The 19,826-nt window shown below is 46.6% G+C and overlaps 2 protein-coding genes across 3 annotated transcripts; one reads left to right on the top strand and one right to left on the bottom strand.

Moving 5' to 3' along the window:
* Positions 1–2,410: 2,410 nt before the first annotated feature.
* On the bottom strand, positions 2,411–6,299 carry LOC112897480 (RNA-binding protein 1-like). Its single transcript, XM_025965780.1, has 6 exons — positions 5,917–6,299; positions 4,453–4,574; positions 4,094–4,361; positions 3,585–3,646; positions 3,420–3,501; positions 2,411–2,857 (listed from the first exon to the last, which is right to left on the bottom strand). The coding sequence occupies exons 1-6, from the start codon at positions 6,137–6,139 to the stop codon at positions 2,754–2,756; spliced, it is 861 nt and encodes a 286-aa protein (XP_025821565.1). The 5' UTR covers positions 6,140–6,299; the 3' UTR covers positions 2,411–2,753.
* A 6,255-nt stretch (positions 6,300–12,554) lies between these two features.
* Positions 12,555–15,419, top strand: LOC112897693. Of its 2 annotated transcripts, XM_025966055.1 has the most exons (3): positions 12,555–12,946; positions 14,369–15,017; positions 15,102–15,419. In XM_025966055.1, the coding sequence occupies exons 1-3, from the start codon at positions 12,853–12,855 to the stop codon at positions 15,139–15,141; spliced, it is 783 nt and encodes a 260-aa protein (XP_025821840.1). In that variant the 5' UTR covers positions 12,555–12,852; the 3' UTR covers positions 15,142–15,419. The 2 variants fall into 2 exon arrangements, with proteins under 2 accessions (XP_025821840.1, XP_025821839.1); XM_025966054.1 differs by having other exon boundaries at positions 14,369–15,419.
* Positions 15,420–19,826: the final 4,407 nt, after the last annotated feature.

The following is a 19,826-nucleotide window of genomic DNA, read 5'->3' as shown; positions in this document are numbered from 1 at the left end:
ATACTTGATTGGATTTTCCACCATGTCAAATATATTTCTGGAATGAGAACTTTTCGTACTCGGTGCATACTAATCTGTTCGCATTGTAGACTTATTAATTGCTAATGGCGATCAAAACTGATTTATTCACTTTGATACACTTGCTTGTAAAAATAATTTGTGTATGGTCTAGATACGTTGTTCGCGCCTGAAGCCATTTTATCCATTTATAGACTAATTTATTTGGGATGTTAAATTACTTTTTGTGTTTTGTAGGTTAATTTGTTTGCCTATAAGAAAATTTTGTTCGCAGTGAGCATGTTTGTTATCCATGTAGAATAATTTGTTTGTGTTTGGATCCCTTTTGTTCTCTTTCTACACTAATTTGTTTTTGTACATTATCAATGATTCCATAATGGACATGATGAAAATCCATTATCATGTTCAAAAGATGTCCTTATATGCAGATTCTTCATGCCATTGTGGTACCAGCACGGAAACACTGCAGATCCTTCTCGTTGCATTTTTTAGAGTTTTTTTCCCCCGTTGCGTTTTGGTGATAGATCGCAATATGGCTCACGTCGTATGTTTCAGGTATTCTTGAAGAAATAAAACTTTGATTGCTTGACAAAATTGATGGGATGTAGCCCTTTGCTTCATATCGGTACTGGTACTATTAGGATGATGATCAGAGCAGGCTTTTTCGTCGAAGTAGTATATTCCGGCCCATGTCTAGAGGGGCGTCAGAGAAAGGAAGATCAGGATCAAAGTCAAAGCCAGTATACAGCCGTTCACAAATACAGTGGGTGTCGTACAAAAGCACAAGCAACACACAGCTGACGCAGAAACGTTCACTACAGAGTTGCAGACGGTACGACTAGACGTGCCAATAAACACGCGTGATGCGGAAACGTTCTCCTAGCCAACGTACGAAACAATCACGGACGGCACGAACGATTGTGAAAACAAACACACGACTGATGCAGATACGTTGTGGAAACAAATCGCGGCAACGTTTTTCGGATCGAAAAGCTGTCACAAAGACGACATAATCAGTGTCAGGTTAAATCTTGGCAAACATAAAAAATTATCGGCCAAAAGGGGTGATAGCAAACGTAGCCGTGGAGTGCAACGAGCAAAGATACTAAAATCATCCAACAACATAGCAGCTTTGTAGACAATTTGCAGAGGAATAGAATACAATTTGAAGTTTGAATACCTGTCACGTAAGCTGTAAACAACACTAACAAAATTATCAGGGAAGGAACAAGCATACCAAAACATAATTTGAAGTTCAACAAGTCTCAACAAACATTGCACAACCACATATAAGAGGCGGCAAACAAACTTCACACAAGCACAAGAGGCATGGCTAATATTCACAGTACAAAAACAAGGTACATGCAGTCCACCTAAATGTTGAGGTGCACATCGGCATGAAAGAAATGCAGTCCTCTACAAACTCTCAAGAAACAAAAGTCAGCACAGATGCTCAAAGGACCTAGATTTGTTACCTATGACAAACTGCTTCCTCCAAGGATGTAATCTACGGTTGTTAAGTAACAAATAAAATACACAATAAATCACAATACCATCATTCAGGATGCAACATCTCAATAAAAATTACCAATTAGTGGCAAGAGATTAACTGCCAAAAGCTTGTAATCATGAAAAATCTGGACATGAACATACAATGCCATTATTTGAGTATGTCAGCTGAAAGGAAACAAGAGTAGACAAGGCGAAAGATGTGATATAAACCAGAAGTTACAAGGTTTAAAGAAAACCTCTTTGAAGCTTAAAGACACTATCTGCACTACAAGAGTGTATGCATGACTGAACTGAGCAGGGTCAGTTTTAATAGCTTATTGTGAAGGTGGGATTGTACTAGTATTGCAGCATGGAAGATTGGTTCATTAAGCCAACAATGCCATATGCCTCACCAAAGTCCAAGGCACCACAGGTCTACATGTTATGCAGTTCAGGAAGATAACCCTCGTCTTCCACAAATTATTTGTCTTGCCAACCCCTAAAGATCTAGAACACAAAAATAGCTGACACTACCAAGAATGAACAAGAAAAAATATGATCACATCAAATCTGAAAGGGGAAAAAGGAATACTTCCATATTTAAAGCCATTTTAAGTCCCAAGATCTATTATAGATGACGACTGAAAATAAAACGTTCACTATGTTCACTGTTTAGTGATTAGTCATTTAATCAAAATTCTAGAGGAGCCTTCGGTTCTTCAAAAGAAAGTAAGAAACAGCAAAGTAGCCCCTGCCCTCCTTTAGTCCTTAACTGCGTGACGGCAAAGCAGCCAAGCAGGTACCTCACATTTATAGGGGGGAGGACAGAAAAATGGTCCTATACTGACCTAGACAATTTTTGGTATACAGGGGCAAGAAACACCAACAGGGACAATATTACTAAACAAGGCTAACAACAGACATCTAGTTTCAAGAACAGATTCACAGGATAACAACTCTTGTCTCTGATAGCAAGGTAACGAAGTTACAGTAAATCATAATAACTAAGGCAGCAGATACAGTATGTCAAATAACTTAAAGTTCCATCACTAACACACGCTATGGCAGTCTAAGGAAAAGACGAATATCACTTATTGCATGACACCTTTCGCGCATTCACGAAATGAGCTGCCAAACCCTACAGGAAAGCCACAGAGGATTTCAGCGCATATCGAAGCGTTACGCCGCGGCAGATTGGTCGTTCGTATAAACGATAGGTTCGGCAACCACGAGGCCCGCACGTCTTAACGCCTACCGCGAGGCCCGCCAGCTGACCTCGGACCAGGAAAGCGTGAGAATTGCAGCCGCAAATGGGCTGAGTCACGATCGTGTTCGTCAAACTTATAACCTGCAAAACGAATCGCGATGGTTTATATTGCTCAGGTCGTCGCGTGAACAAGAGATCGGACCTTAACAAGAACAGGAAGAGTTAATGTTGTGCCTTCAAACAATGGTCCCATGCAGATGAGGATGCAAAATGTGAGTGTTCGAAAAAAAAAACTGGTAAAATGTTAAAAACTTGTATTAGATTGGTAGCGATAGTACTACCAAACAAGTTGTCGAGCAATGCTACGTCTTGGTACTCTGGTTATGACTACAAGCATATTAGCTTGTTAGGAAATGCTGAATGGTGTTGTATGGGTTTACCGCTGTTTACCCCCACCTAACTGTCAGCAGGCTGCTATAACTAATGTATGAACTAATTCAGAATTGGCATAAAGTTAGACATATGAAGGATGGACGGGCATAATTACCAATTTCAAAACAAGCTTCACGACAAACTAGAAGCGAATGCAGACATGAACAACAGAATTTAACAAGAACACACGTGGGAAATTGCATGTCACAAAAGTTAGTCAAGTAATCAACCCTGATACATGCTCCATATCCACAAATATAAGTATTATCACCTTGCAATGCTTCAAGCGCAATTGTAGCTTGAGCAGGGTTGTCAAAATCAACAAAACACAACACATGTGGGTCTCCACCAGGCTGCATAAAAGTTAGAACATAAGGCATCATCCATCATTCAAAGAATAATAATTCTAAAAGGGTCAAAAGGCACAGTAACTTACATGTCTGGACTCTTTGTTAACAAGTCGCACTTCACGAAAACCTACAAATGGGCGAAATATATCTGCAGAAGCAAACGGTTAAGGAACAAAAACACATCAAGAGAGTGGTCACATATACAAGTATCATCAATTGGTATTTTGAATCAAACCGGCAATTGGAGCATATAAACAAATATAAATTAGAGAACATCAACAGTACAAAGAGAAGGAAAACAGGACCATCATAAACCTAACAACAATACATTTTTGCTATTTACATGGGTTCTCAATATCTATCTGAGCAGTTATTGCTATTTGAGTAATTGAAGTAACTCAAGGCGCAGAATAGTCCAACCCTTCATCTGTCCTTTCTTTTAGTGGAATAAAAACTCAATAAGATGCATCATGCATATGATATTCAATATTAGTAAACTGAAACATCACACGCTAGATAGCAACAGCCAGCCATTGGAATGTTCAAAGCTAGCGAAACTTATTTAGAAAGATAATAACATCTTGAAGAAGGATACGTGAAACCTCCCGGCGTGTGCAGTTTGCAGGTAAGCCCTCAATATACAAAGTGCTTGATGCGTCCGGAGGAAGAGGAGGCTCAGGCCTGCCACCATAGCCCATCCCTCTGTTGTCCATACCGACAACACCCATCATACGGCGGTCATCAACACCATAGCCAGCCATACCAGCACCCATTCCAGCAGCCATACCAGCACCCATCCCAGCAGCAATCCCAGCACTCATCCCAGCAGCCCTACTAGTGTCATTGGCACCAACAGAGGGCATCTACAAAGTTGTCACACAGATAAAGAGCAAGTTAATAACTCTATGCTGGGAAAAAATGCTAGGCATACAATATGAAAAACTCTGTTTGTACCCCATTGCGCAAGTAACGATCATAAGAAGCTCCGATCGCTTCATTCTCTCTAAGTGAATGGTAACCTGCCCTGTCAGTTTCACGTGGATAATACCCTGTCATGTCTTGTCCTCCAGACACATCTGCGAAACCAAAAACGAATTCAAAAGATTGCACGTAAGCCTCACTATATGGCATATAGGGAATTTCAACTTCGAGAAAATTCCCTATATGGCATCAGTTAAAAATCTGGTTCCCTATATGACACTAATTTTTTTTCCTACCTTATTTGACACTGAGATTTATTTTTCATTCCTTTCTTGACACTTATGCTCCTTATTTGACATCAGGATATATTTTTTGTTCCTTTCTTGACACGTTAGTTTAGTTGGTATATCTCACCGAAAAGATATTTTTACCCCTCATCATATCTAGTACAAAAGTTCTTGTTATATATGATGAAATATATAGAACATGCAACAGCGAAATTGAATAATTTTCTGTGAATTATTCAAAGGACAACATAAAGCTGCACATTGTGTTTGCCGATTTCAACAACTTTAGTTAAATAATTATTCAATGAAAAAATAGAGATTTGCCATATATCAGGAGTACTTTGGTCCACATACTAAATATCAGACATATTGAAAGCGAATTTGATGGAAGTTTCTAGTAGATATAACTGAAGTGTCAAGAAAGGAATGAAAGTTAAATCCTGGTGTCAAATAAGGAAGATAAAATTTTGTAGTGCCGTATGAGGAATCGAATTTTTATTCAGTGCCATATACGGAATTTCCTTCACTTCAAACCATCTTGTGTAATCAATATAAAGAAATTTCTGGAAAGTTCAGGATTTCGCTACATAAGACAGTCCTAGCACATGGACCGAATTACAACAAAAATAATAAATACTATAAAACTATTAATGCCCCATCTTGGATTCACTTTTTTGCGACAGCTTTTTATTTAAACCATAATAAGGCCTTTGACCAAGCGCGAATTGAGCAATAAAAAGAGAACAAAACGGGAATCATCCTTTCCACCATGAGTCAAATCAGCAAATACCTAGGCAGTATCAGTACATAATTTTCCTCAATCAACAATCCCAACAGGTTTTAGCTTCAAAAATTAATCTTTTAGTCAAACATTGATTCAAATCTCGATACATACAGCAAAGAACCGATCTTGTCATACAGACTGCCCTCCCAACAGGGATTAGGTTAAAAGATTAAAACTTTTAGGCAAACAAATCTCAATTTACTGAATAGAACCTAGGTTGTCATATTTTAGAACTAAGAGCAACCTAAAAGTATGATCTAAAGGTAAGACATCTCCAGATCTAGAAGCTGGAATTAAAAAATTCGCACCTAATAACTAAGAGCAACCTAAAATCCACCCACTAAATTCCACAGGGCACGGGCGACACGGACATCGAAGGGGTACCAGGGGGCCGTCGAATAAAACAGATAGATGGAGGGCACGAACCTCCGAAGTCGGGGCGCGCGCGCTTCAGCGGCGGCGCGGCGGCCTGCTGCGCCATGGCGGCGGCGGCAGCCTGCGGGTTCATGCCCGCCGCCGCGCCCCCAATAGTCTGGGCCGCGGTGACCGTCGCCGCGGGGGCCATCCCCGCCGCGGCGGCGGCGGCGGCCACCATCGCCTGCTGCTGCTGCCGCGCGTCGGCGTACCTCCAGTAGTTCTCCGCGGCCATGGCGCCCGGCTCGTCCCGCGCGACGGGTGCCGCGAGGCGAGGCGAGGGGAGCGGAGAGCTTGCGTGCGGCTAGGGTTTCGGAGCGCGAGGGAGAGAGGGTAGGAGGAGCTCGCGTTCTGGCAAATCTGGTTCGGGCGGCTTGCGGAGAGAGAGAAACGGTTGTTGAGAGGGAGAGGCGTGGTGGCGGTCGTACCGGTCGTGAAGCGTGCTGCTTGGGCCGGGCCTGAGCTTGCAAATTGAGACGTGTGCGGTTCAAAGAGGGGCCTCCGTAAATAGGTTGAGATGGGCTGGAAAAGCGTTAGGATGTGGCCCGTTAAATAATGGCCTTTTTCCGTGGTCGTGAGTTTCTTCCGGTACAGGGGAACGAGCTTCTTTGCCACCGACAACCATGCAGAAGATTTTGCGAACACGTAGCTGGAACTTTTTTCTGTAATGCTAGGGATAGGGATAGGACGTCCTTATCCGTCGGATGTTCTGATCACCGTTCAAACCGACTTCCGATGCGTAATCTCTCTCCTCTCTCCAGTGCAGGCTGGAGAGCCGCGAGGAGCCGCTCCGGCCGCCGCTCCCCCGCGCAGTGGCGCGCCGCACCGGCCGCCGTGCAGGCTCGAGCGCTGGGGCGCGGCACGCTGCCCCAGCCGCGCTCCCCTGCGGCGAGGGTGAGCCGTACCGGCCGTCGCTCCCCCGTGGCTTCCCCCGCGCCGGCTGCTAGAGGAGCTCCAGACGGCGGCTATGGCGAGCAGTTTCGGGCGACGGGCAGCAGGCGGGGCGCACGCGGTGGGGCCCGAGCCTCCGCTCCCCCCGCGCCTTCCCCGGCCCGGTTGCCGCTCCCCTGCTAGGGGGGAGCCGCGTAGGCCGTCGGAGGAGCTCTGGGCGGCGGCTATGGCGGACAGCTCCAGGAGATTGCAAAGGAGGAGCAAATAAGGCTGCAGCAGGGGAGCACCAAGTGGCGATGCTGCAATAAGTATATCATGATGTTGCAGTAGAGATTTTAGAACGTTGCAAGGGGTACCTTATGGTGTTGCAGTAGATATCTTTTAATGCTTGGAGAATGTTGCATGAAATATGCGTTCGATGTTGCGGCGGAAATTTTTTCCTCAGAATACGATGTTTACATTAAACTATTTCTTTCATATTTTTTTCAATATTGCAACCTTACATTTTCTATATTTCAGAGAATTTTTTTTCTCAAAATACGATGTTTTGTTCAGATGTTTAAGATGTTTTCTATGTTTTGTTTTCAATATTGCAATCCATCGGACGTCCGGGGCTAGCAAATCTGATTTTTTTTTTCTGGCACGATGCAGAGGTGAGATGTTTCCCTTTTTCTTCTTTTCCAAAAACTGTTTTATTTTTATTTCTTTAGAAAAGGAGATGTGAGAAGGTAGGTGTCTGTTGGTGATTGATTTGTGCCCCGCAACTTATGTCAGTATCAGTATCATCATGCATTGTTGAATGCCAACATAGAAAAAAATTCCTTACTTTCAAGTATACAAAACACATGTTTGCGAGAACGGGCGCTCAGCTTAGTGGTAGGACTGTTCGTGGATAACTTACCATCCTGTTGAGTTGTGTTCCAAATTCAGTTGCACATAAAAGGCCGACTTGTGACGGAGCGCAGTGAAGGCCCGTCGCCGGAGGCTTGGGCCATCTTAAGCGTGAACAGCTTCATCTTCATATGCATCTTACTGGTAAGATCTTTCGACATGCAGATAATGTCCCTGTTGCTAAGGAGGAGGGTGGTTCGGTGTTGAACCACATATATGTTTTCAAGGAGATCGTTGCCGACCTATTGTCGATGGAGGTGGAGTATGATGATGAGGATTTAGGCCTATTACTGTTATGCTCTCTGCCCAGTTCGTTTGCTGGTTTTCGTGACACCATACTTTTAAGCCGTGATGAAGTAACCGTTTTGATGTTTACGAGGCACTCCAATCCAGGGAGAAGATGAAAGGCATGGTTCACTCAGATGGGTCGTCTTCCAAGGACGATGCATTGCATGTGAGAGGCAGACCCGAGCAGAGATGCTCCAATGAAAGCTACGATCGTCACAAGAGTCAAGAAAGCAGAGGCCGCTCAAAGTCCAAAACGCCCAAGAAGTTTTGTAAGTGCTGTAAGAAGAAAACTCACTTTATTGAGCATTGTTTCAAGCTTAAGAACAAGGAGGCAAGGAAGAATTCCGATGGTAAGGCCACTGTTGTCTCCGGTGCTGTGAACTATGATTCAGGAGACTGTTTGGCTGTTCTTGCTGGTTATGTTTCTGGTCATAATGAATGGATACTTGATTCCGCGTGTTCATTTCATATCTGCACTAACAGAGATTGGTTTAGCTCTTATAAACCTATGCAGAAGGGAGATGTAGTGCGTATGGGAGATGATAACCCATGTGAGATTGTGGGCATCGGCTCTGTTCAGATCAAGGCTCATGATGGCATGACACGCACACTGAAAAATATGAGGTACATACCAGAGATGACCAGAAATCTTATCTCAATCAGCACACTTAATGCAGAAGGTTTCAAGTACTCCGGTTCTAATGGGGTATTAAAGGTATCAAAAGGTTCTCTTATTTGCTTGATAGGCGATATGAATTCTGCTAAGTTATATGTCCTTAGAGGAAATACTTTACCTGATTCTGTTTCCGCTGCTGTTGTTACTAATAATGAACCTAGTAAGACTAACCTTTGGCATATGCGTCTTGGACATATGAGTGAACTTGGTATGGCAGAATTGATGAAGAGAAACTTGCTGGATGGCTGTACTTGAAGTAGCAGGAAATTCTGCGAGCATTGTATTTTTGGGAAGCATAAAAGAGTGAAATTCAATACATCTGTTCATACCACCAAAGGTACTCTTGATTATGTACATGCTGACTTATGGGGTCCTTCTCGTAAGCCTTCTCTTGGTGGTGCTCGTTACATGCTTACCATTATTGATATTACTCTAGAAAAGTATGGCCTTACTTTCTGAAAACTAAAGATGATACCTTTGCTGCTTTTAAAGATTGGAAAGTTATGATAGAAAGGCAAACTGAGAACAAGGTAAAAGTTCTTCGTACTGATAATGGTGGAGAGTTCTGTTCATATGTTTTCAATAATTATTGCAGGAAGGAAGGCATTGTCAGGCATCACACCATACCGTACACTCCACAGCAAAACGATGTGGCTGAGCATATGAACAGAACCATCATCTCGAAGGCTCGATGCATGTTGTCCAACGCGCGTATGAGCAAGCGTTTTTGGGCTGAAGCTGCTAACACCGCATGTTACTTGATAAACAGATCGCCTTCTATCCCACTTAATAAGAAAACTCCTGTTGAGGTATGGTCTGGCACGCCTGCTGATTATTCACAGTTGAAAGTTTTTGGCTGCACTGCTTATGCTCATGTTGATAATGGGAAACTAGAGCCTAGAGCTATTAAATATCTTTTTTCTTGGTTATGGTTCGGGAGTTAAAGGATATAAGTTGTGGAATCCCGAAACAGGAAAGACTTTCATGAGTAGGAGTGTTGTCTTTAATGAATTTACGATGTTTACTGACAGCTTACCCTCACATCATGTTCTAGATATTTCTGAAAAAGAACCGCAGCATATCAGCGTGCAGGTGGAGCATGTGGATGATGAGGAAGGCGTGCAGATGGAGCCTTTGGATGATCAGAAAAATGAGGATGATGATAATTCGGCTCGTGATGATGATGTTCAGCACTTACCTCCTATTTTGCAGCCAGTGGAGGATCTGCCTATTGCTCATCGCAGAACAAAGAGGGGTTGTGGACCTAAACCCCGTCTTATTGAAGAATGTAATATTCATTATGCCTTGAGTTGTGCTGAACAGGTGGAGACTACTCATGAGCCGGCAACATATACTGAAGCTATTGATTGCGATGATCGTGTGAAGTGGATTTCAGCTATGCAGGAGGAGATGCAATCTCTCGAGAAGAATTGTACATGGGAGGTTGTGCCTTTGCCAAAGGGTAAGAAGACCGTTCGCTGCAAATGGATTTACAAGAGAAAGGAGGGTTTGTCTCCTAGTGAGCCTCCAAGATTTAAGTCTAGGTTAGTAGCTAAAGGATACAGTCAGATTCCTGGTGTTGATTACAATGAGGTGTTTTCTCCTGTTGTTAAGCATAGTTCAATCCGCACATTCTTCAGTATTGTTGCTTCACATGATCTTCAGCTTGAGCAGTTAGATGTGAAGACTGCATTTTTGCATGGTGAGCTTGACGAGGAGATATACATGGACCAACCTGAAGGGTTCATAGTGCCTGGCAAGGAGAATTATGCTTGCAAGCTGAAAAGGTCCTTGTATGATTTGAAGCAATCCCCTCGTCAGTGGTATAAAAGGTTTGACTCATTTATGTTGTCACATGGTTTTAAAAGGTCTAAATATGATAGCTGTGTTTACATCAAGGTTGTGGATGGTTCACCTATATACTTGCTGTTATATGTTGATGATATGCTGATTGCTGCCAAGAGCAGGAAAGAGATCACTACATTGAAGAAATTGTTGAGTAGTGAGTTTGATACAAAGGATCTTGGAGCTGCTAAGAAAATTCTAGGTATGAAAATTACTAGAGATCGAAAAGCTGGTTTATTGTTTCTTAGTCAGCATGGTTACATTGATAAAGTTCTTCACCGTTGCATGATGCAAAGCCTGTTAGTACTCCTATTGCACCGTATTTTAAATTATCAGCTAAGCAGTGTGCTAGTACAACTCAGGATATTGAGTACATGTCAAAGGTTTCTTATTCCAGTGCTGTTGGTTCTTTAATGTATGCAATGGTTTGCTCTCGTCCAGATTTATCATATGATATGAGTTTGGTTAGCAGATATATATCTAATCCTGGTAAAGAACGCTGGAGGGCAGTTCAGTGGATTTTCAGGTATCTCAGAGGGACGGCAGATTATTGTTTAAAGTTTGGCAGAACTGAAAAGGGACTTGTTGGCTATGTGGATTCAGATTTTGCGGGTGATTTGGATAGGCGAAGGTCGCTCACAGGTTATGTGTTCGCTGTTGGAAGTTGTGCGGTGAGTTGGAAGGCTGTTTTGCAGCCTGTTGTTGCTTTATCTACCACAGAGGCGGAGTATATGGCTATTGCTAAAGCATGCAAGGAATTGATTTGGTTAAAGGGTTTGTTTGCTGAGCTTTGTGGAGTTGATTCTTGCATTAACCTATTTTCTGACAGTCAAAGTGCTATATGTCTCACCAAAGATTAGGTGTTCCATGAGAGGACAAAGCACATTGAGATCAAGTACCATTATATTCGTGATGAGATCCAAAAGGGTAAGCTAAAGGTATGCAAGATAAGTACTCATGATAATCCTGCTGATATGTTGACAAAGTCTGTCACTGTTGCTAAGTTTGAGCTATGATCAAGCTTAGTTGGCTTATATTGGATTAGCCCAAGAGGCTGTTTGGCGCCAGAAGTATTTTTTTCTTTTGATGTGTTCAGGATGAAGGATTTATTTATGCTACATGAGGAATTTGTCTCAAGGTGGAGTTTGTTGAGTTGTGTTCCAAATTCAGTTGCACATAAAAGGCCGACTCGTGACGGAGCGTAGCGGAGGCCCGTTGCCGGAGGCTTGGGCCGGATTAGGGTTTCCCCTTGATGATAATCTTCTTGTAAGCCGCCGCACGGCGTTGTAACCCGACTCTTGATATATTGAAGTTCTTGCTGGCTGGCGTCCGTGGTTTTTCCCTTCCGCATTGATTGGGTTTTCCACGTTAAATCTCGTGTCCCTTTCGGTTTGATCTGTTTACTTTCATCGTTTATTCGTCATCGTTTATAACATATCCTAGGTTCAATTTCTAATTGAAGAGTTTTTCACCGAGATCCATCCAATAAATAATTCACCTATCTTTCACGCATGACATCCTGGGTTCGATTTCTCATCGGACCTGGTGTGAGTAGAGCGTGTGTTCGTGTATGGACAGATACTATAGCTGGTGTAAAAAAAGACATGTTTGGCCGAAATCGGATTCCCCTATCCAATTGAAGACAGCGTGCATAGAGTAAGTGGCAAGAAAAGCGACGTCCTTGTGGCAGATAAGTGGAAACACATGCTCGCTCGGCCGGCTTTCCCCAAATGCAGCTCCGGAGGCAGGCAGTCATATCCCCTCCAAAGCAGGAAACCCTGTTGAAAGCATGCTAATTACCGGTAGCGCATCGAGTGGAATTAAAATAAGGTCAGGATGGTCTGCAAGCAACGCCGCATCAGTCATCAGCTCAGCAACTTCCAGGATCGCACGCAAATCCCGAGCAGAGCAGAGCAGCTGCGGTGAAAAAGAAACAAAGGGCAGCAGGGACGCGAATCCCGAGCGCTGCGCTGCAGTTGCAGATCACACACCGCGGGCACATCCACGCACATGCCGAGGCCTCCTCGGTCCACAAGATAAATCAACTAAACCCTGCAGGATCGCCACCGCTCGAGCCGATCCCAACACCAACCACCGACCTCAGAGAGCAGAGAGCGAGACTCCGCTCTCCAGTTGCTCTCACAGCCGGTCACTCCTCACCTCGCCACTGACTCTCTAGACCGCGACACCTTCTCACTGGCGTCAAGCAAGGTCGCCTCGCCATGTGAGTGACAGCACAACGCTGGCTCCCGTGTCTCGTTTGCCCGGTGGCCGGACTTGCAGAAGAAGAAGAAGAAGAAGCTAGCCGCAGCGGCTGCAGGATTCGGGACGCGGGAGGGAACGCCGGCCGAGACGAGATGGGGCTGCTGTCTCACCGGGTGGAGCGGTCGGAGATCAAGCCCGGCGACCACATCTACACCTGGCGCGCCGGCTACACCTACTCCCACCACGGTATGACATTTCTTCTTCCTACTACATTGCCGGCGGCGGTTAGCAATGCAAGCGCCGCCGCTGGTCCATAGGTCCGGCCGCCCGGGCGGCCGGTGCCATTCTCGCTCAGTTTCCTTGTGTCGGTGCGCCATCCGCGTTGTCCGGGCATGGTGGTTGCCTGGCTGGCAGATGCTTCTTCGATTCCGCCTGCAATTGCGAAACGCCGCCGTGCTACTCGATTGCCGTATATCGCGGCGCATGCGTAATTCAGTGGCAGCACCACTACCGAACCTGCTCTGCTCCATCAGAGCTTCCAGTTTCAACTCGCATTGCTCCTGCTCCTGCTCCCTTCACCATCGCAAGCCAATTTCCGTCCGTACATGTACGGTGGCTTGGGTATAGGAACAAGGTGCATGGCCGCATCATCCATCCAATCCCCATCCCAATCAGCTGATGGGGTGGGTGCTCGCTCAAGGAAGAAGCCACTACCAGTACTGTAGCTGCCGAGCACTGACCAGGATCTGCCGATGCAAATGGGCTCGACGGAATGCTGTGCCCCCACCCAGGATCCGTACAAAAACACTCATCGCTGGCCACCAGCTGATGGCTGATGCTTAGCTCTTTCTCTTTCGTAGTATTTCCTTTTCAGATTCGACGACTGCAACTGCTACTAAGAAAGCATCCATAAGAATAAGACCATATCTCAATGAACTGCCAGTCCCTAATCACGTATTAGGAATTACTGAGCGAGCTGTACCGGTGACGATTTCAGCCAAGGCATTTTCACCAAAGAAGCCTCCTCAACTTGCTAGCAACTTCACCATCAGTGAGTGATCAAAGCTAGCTCGTACCTGCCTTTAGACTTTTGCCGCGTGCAATTGCCTACATGCATGTAACACCACTCACCGTGCCCTCTTTTACTTTGCATCTCTCCTCACCGACCACCGGCGACCATTTGGAAGCGTAAAGCTTAAGGTCTGTTCCACACCGTGTCGCTGCGCGCTTGCTGCTATAGGGACCGGCATTTTGTCCCGCGCATCGTGAACGTCTAGCCTAGACTTCCGATCATTGGCGTGTGTGGGGAATGGCGTGCCGGCATGGGGTACTTCTCCACATGCATGGATGGAGTACTGCCTGCAACTGCATAAACAAGATCCAATGTTTGTGACCCATATGTCTAGTGCAGTTTTCTTACCCCTTTCGTCGATTGATTCTCTAAAGCATAATATAATTGGTCGGTATATGCAACTCAATATTCGTCATTTTAGCAATATGTGGATCCAATTTGGCATGTGTGTACAACATTGTTGCCTGATTAAACCATGACCCGACGTGGTCATATCCATAATTCGTTAATCTGCAACTCGATCATGAATCGGATCATGATGGACTAGCTCATCACGGTGCTTACGCAAGCTAGGCGTGTCGTCATGGACCCTCCAGGGATCTACGTCGGCGGGAGCAAGGTGGTGCACTTCACGCGGAAGAAGGAGGCGGGCACCGCCGGCCTGGACTCCGCCATCGCCGTGTCGAGCCTCCTCTCGCAGGGCCCCGACGAGTGCCCGACCTTCCCGGACTGCGGCTTCCAGCTCCCCGACAGCGGCGTCGTGCTCACCTGCCTCGACTGCTTCCTCCGCGGCGGCTCGCTGCACCGCTTCGAGTACGGCGCCCCGCCGGCGGTGTTCCTCGCCAAGCTCCGCGGCGGGACCTGCACCACGGCGCGCGCCGACGGCGGGCCCGACGTCGCCGTGCGCCGCGCCATGCACCTCCTCCAGAACGGGTTCGGCGACTACGACGTGTTCGAGAACAATTGCGAGGACTTCGCGCTCTACTGCAAGACGGGCCTCCTCCCGGCCGCCGCCGGCGGCGGCGGCGACGACGGCATCGGGCGCAGCGGCCAGGCGGCCTCCGCCGTCGCCGTGCCTCTCGCGGCGCTGCTCTCCACGCCGTTCAAGGTGCTCGCCGCCGGCCCGCTCGGCATGGCCGCCGTCACCGCCGGCGTGTACTGCGTCGGCAGGTACATCACCGACATCGGGGTGCGGAAGGACGTCGTCAAGGTGGAGGTGGAGAACCTGGCGGCGCACCTCGGCTGGCGACGCGCCAAGGCTGCTGAGGAGGCGGCCAAGAAACAGCAGCAGCCGCCGCCGCCGACGCCGGAGAAGAAGCCCAACAGCAGGCTGCTCCCTCTGAAACGGAAACGAGAGATTTGCGTCTGATTTTGCATGGATATAGGTTGGGTTGCATAGAAATTAATAAGTGTGCTGGTATAGATAATTAGATATCGAAGCGTCTTGATCAAGTGTGCTTTGATTTGATTAGTTCAGCGTCGTACGTGATCGATCTTTCTTTCTCACGAAATGGAAGATTGGATAGTTGCAGTTTTATACTAGTTTGCATTGTGTACTACTAGTCAATTGCTAGACTTGCTCTAGTCTCTGTATCTGTATCTGATATAGCTCAAGAGTTCAGTAAAAATGGTTTGTCATGCTGGCTATATAATTTCTTCAGCCTACTGCTATTGGCAACACCCAAGAAAACAATTTGTATACCCTTGTTAGCTGAGCTGTCCCTTGGTACTGTTCCAAACTAGGTACTTGTCCGCAAACAATACAAGAGGTCCCCAACACTGGACCCTTTTCTGAACTATCCTAGACGCAATTCAGAGCAGCAAACATGGTGGTTTCGTCTACTTCCAGGCATACTTTGTCAGCACTCAACTACTCCTACTCGTCAGTAGAGGATGATGCATTCGTCCTTGTGGCCACACACACGCACATTATTGCAAAATGACAGCCCGGACTGATCAGATCAGATCAGATCAGAGAATCGTTCGTCCATCCACAGTGAAGCCGCAGGCGAAACTTCAGGCATCCAGCAGGAGCTGCAGCTGCAGCTTTATATTACCCCCATGTGGAAGGAGATCTGGATTCTGGACTGATAAGAACATGGTAAGAAAAAGATGTCGGTTGTTTCTTCTGAAATTACCCCCGGCCCGGGTACGGTACGTTGCCCCGTTCCTGTAGCCTTTTTCCCCCTTTGATTGCTGCTGCCCCTGCCCTTCTGCCTTTCATCATTGACACCATGTACCTGGAGACCTGGAGAGGCTGGCTGGCCACGTTGTGGATTGGGATCTGTCGCCTGGGGTTTCGGCCGGCCCGGCCGGAAAAGTTCTCTGGTAGATCAGGTTCAGGACCAGTGTTACAGGCCGGTTAGGTGCGTAGGAACCAGAAAATGTTCCCTGGATTCTGTCAGTGAGGTATGGACCGTGTGCATGGTCCGTAGAAGACGATGGCAGGAGCATCAGTATTCAGTATGATACTGTTGAGGGAGGGAGGCAGCTCACGTGAGAATGTAGGCGCTGAACTGTCAGCGGAGCGAGCATGTGGGGCGCGGCTGCCTGGTTCGGTCGTTCCCTCTTGTCTCTTGTAGCTTCCTCCGGTTGCAACTTGCAAGACAGCAAGAGCTTTGTTTATCTACGGAGTACTGATGAGTTGTGAGTATTGCTGGATCGGTAGCCTCCGTGTGGAAGATGGCGCGAGTAGGTGCAGAGGAAACCCTGTAAAGCTTGCGACCTGGAGGAGCAAGTCGTGATGGCCTATCAGGACAGGACGGAATGGCTTGCAACAGCGGCCATGGTCAGATGGGGGAATGGATCACATCATCACAGGAGATCATGGATCTGGTCGTCTGGAGGCGTCGTTGTAGCCTTGCAGGTAGGGACTAGCTAGGGATCCAATCCAATCTAATAATCCGAATTCTTAGCTCACTCCATTGTCGGTCTTCGATTTTGGGTTGAATTGGTCGATGCATTTCTCATCACAATTCACAGGAATATCGAGAACCAGTGGTCAACTATCCCTAGCAGCTTTGCTTGATCGCTTTGTTTACCGTCAGATATTTTACATAGTATGTGCATGCCTGCTTTTGCTATATGCTTCCGGTATACAATGTTTTGTGTATGATCAGAACACAAACCGTGTCCACTGTGAATGTGCAGATGTTTCTTTTATTTCCGAGACAAAATGCAGACAAAGGAATCACTCTGTGAACGCACATAAGCACAACCTGACCTTGTAAGCACCTCTGATTTGGAGAAAGAGAGAAACCAACACAAGAGGCGCATTACATGGGCCGTATGTTCCTGGGTGCAAGATTCTTTGCCGTTTCCAAGAGTATGGGCCCTATAAATGAATTCAGGCAGAAGTGCTTGGGCTGTTGAGCAGCGAGAATGAATGAATGCAGAAAGAGGCTGGGCGGGGCGGGCCCTTGGATAACAATATTCCGATTCACGGGCTATGCGATATTTGATGTGGGCTGGGCCCTGGTGGAGACTTGCTGAATTCCATATGTGATTTTCTTGCTCCATTGTTTTCGGTGATGGTTCTCGCATCTCACAAAAGAAAAAAAGGGAGGTGACATTGCTCTCAGAAAAAAAAAATTCTACAAGCCGGTCGCACAAACACAAGCAATTGGCGGATAAAATGGGCTCGAAGGAAAAGGTTTTCTACAAGGATATGAATTTGCATGGAAGAATCGCAGAAGTGCCTGGTGCTGCTGCTAGTACAGTCACGGCCTGACGGGCCCGGTGTCAACTGCAGGCCAGCCTGACACGACTTCCCGATCGACGGAATTCCCTTTCTTCTTCTTCTTCTTTTTTTGTTTTCTGCACAGAGCAGCAAAGCGCTGCTGCTGGGTGCCTGGGTCGGGCCAGCCACGCGCTGCGTGCAGTCACATCAAATAAAACCCGTCGTAGGCCCACATCCCCACCGCCCTCAACCTTCCTCTCGTTTCCGGTGGCGGCCGCCGCTGGAGATGCAGCCCTGCACTCGTCATCATCGTCGAGCTGCTACGTCCTCATTCTAATTCTGGCCCATCAATTGTCTACCGGACCGCTAACGACCGGCGGCGAGCCGCCTCGCCGCGCCGTCCATTCAACTCGCCACCACCGTCGGTCGTCCCTACCGTCCTCACCCCTTCTTCTAAGACCGCCGGCCACTGGAAGCCGCATGCAGCTCCCCTCCTCAAACTTCGACCGCTGCTGCGCGAGGTAGGAGAAGAACGGAAATCTGGGCTCGCCTGGCTGCGACGTCGCTCGGCTTTTGCGACTCCTATACACGCAGTAGCGCGCCTGGGTCCTCGTCTCTCCAGCAAGGCTCCTCCTTTCCGTTCAAAGGAAAGCTTTTCTTTTGGGGAGACGAGAACCAGAGCGCCCGCCGCAGCTTCCAGAAGCATCACATCGAACGAGTCAAAGCCCCATCACCATTGTGCCCTGCTCGCTCTGCTCCGCCATGGCGACAGACTGGCCGCTGCTGCGACCACGGACCAGCTGAGCTGACCAGCAGCCCTCTGCCTGCCCTCGTCATCGCGCTTGACCGCCCCATCCCCAAGCTCGCAGGTGGCACGCACATGGCGATCAGCTGCTCAGTTCAGCTCATGCCGCTTTGAACGTTGCCGGGGGGCGGCTGGTCATGGTCAACAAGCCTTGCCTACGCCGCCGGGTGCGGCACGCCTCCACAATTCCTGGGCTGATCGAAGAGAACAAATGCTTCTCTTCTGAAGTTCTGGTCGCGTCTGACGACTTCGGACTCGTGTCGTGTCCGACGCTGGCATCCTAGTCCAGATCACCTGAGCTCGCGACCTAGCGTCGTCTGCGTGGGGTGTAACGCCAACTTCTCTTGCCAACAAGGTTATGCTAATGGGGTTCTTTGGGACCCGGCGGCTCCGCGCAGCAAGGTCTCAGCTGCACGAGAAAATTGTGCCACACGCGCAAAACACTGGAATCATGCCGCAGAAGTTTACACTTCTCCCGTTTCCCGAAGAATGCAACTCCCGTATCTTGAAAAGTTAAATAATTTCAAATTTAATCAAATTTATACAAAATAGTATTAATATTTATATTATAAAATAAGTATTATTAGATTAGTCATGTAATATAACTTTATACTAAATCTATTTAGAGATATAAAGGTTACTATCTCTATGCACAAAAGAACGTAACTCTAGTTTTTCCGAGGAGTCGAATAATTTCAAATTTGACAAAAAATAGTATTAATATTTATGTCATAAATTAAATATGATTAGATTAATCATGTAATATATCTCCATACTAAATCTATTTGGAGGCATAACTGTTAGTAATTTTTTATAAATTTGATCAAATTTAAAACTATTTAATTTTTTGAAAGCGAGAGTAGCATTCTTTTGTGGACAGAGGTAGTGGAATTTTTTATATAAATTTAATCAAATTTAATATTATTAAACTTTTTTGAAAATAAGAGTTATATTTTTTATAGACGGAGGAAGTACAATTCTGACGTTGTTTTTACAAGAACTCTATACGTTGTGACGTTGCTTCGTTTTCCTTGCAAGGCTGGCGGCTGGCCCATGCAGTTTCTAGTTTCTTGGTGCTGACATGACTAAAGTGTGAGGTCGCATCAAGCCATCAATCCCATGGGCTCCAAATCGACGACCTTTGCGGCGAAAACAACACCGGTACCAACCGCCATCGTAGCATCCGGCAGGTAATTCAGCAACGTTAACCCTGCCCTTAACCAACCATCTGGTTCTTGCGGTTCGATCAGCTGGAACACTGCTCGCCGTGCAGCAGCGCCGCCAGGGACCAGCTCGCGTTTCAGCATCCGCGGCCGAGCAGCTGTCCGTGTCAGGACGATGGAGTGCGCGCGTGATCCAGATCAGCGAAAGATCTCGGCCTCGGCATCACAAAAGCCGCGAGATGGACGCGAAAGGGAAAAAGAAAAATCTTGTTTAAGTCGGCTAACAAAATATCTGCCCAGAATCGCTCGCTCTGCAAGTCTGCATTCATCTGCAGTAGAATCAGAATCAGTGATGCATTACTTGCGTCACGCTCAGATTAACTTGCGCCAACGATGCATGGAAGCCA

This window comes from Panicum hallii, chromosome 6 (genome assembly GCF_002211085.1).
Source record: "Panicum hallii strain FIL2 chromosome 6, PHallii_v3.1, whole genome shotgun sequence".
In the NCBI taxonomy this organism is placed as follows: domain Eukaryota; kingdom Viridiplantae; phylum Streptophyta; class Magnoliopsida; order Poales; family Poaceae; genus Panicum; species Panicum hallii.
This window is presented reverse-complemented; position numbering and strand designations above follow the sequence as displayed.

Excerpts from the sequence above, each read along its gene's own strand:
- LOC112897480 (XM_025965780.1), bottom strand. The coding sequence starts at position 6,139 with ATGGCCGCGGAGAACTACTGGAGGTACGCCGACGCGCGGCAGCAGCAG. Across the intron at positions 3,647-4,093 it reads CACACGCCGGGAGGTTTCAC|ATATATTTCGCCCATTTGTA; the intron begins GTATCCTTCTTC and ends TTGCTTCTGCAG. Across the intron at positions 3,502-3,584 it reads TTAACAAAGAGTCCAGACAT|CCTGGTGGAGACCCACATGT; the intron begins GTAAGTTACTGT and ends ACTTTTATGCAG.
- LOC112897693 (XM_025966054.1), top strand. The coding sequence starts at position 12,853 with ATGGGGCTGCTGTCTCACCGGGTGGAGCGGTCGGAGATCAAGCCCGGC. Across the intron at positions 12,947-14,368 it reads CTACACCTACTCCCACCACG|GGATCTACGTCGGCGGGAGC; the intron begins GTATGACATTTC and ends TGGACCCTCCAG.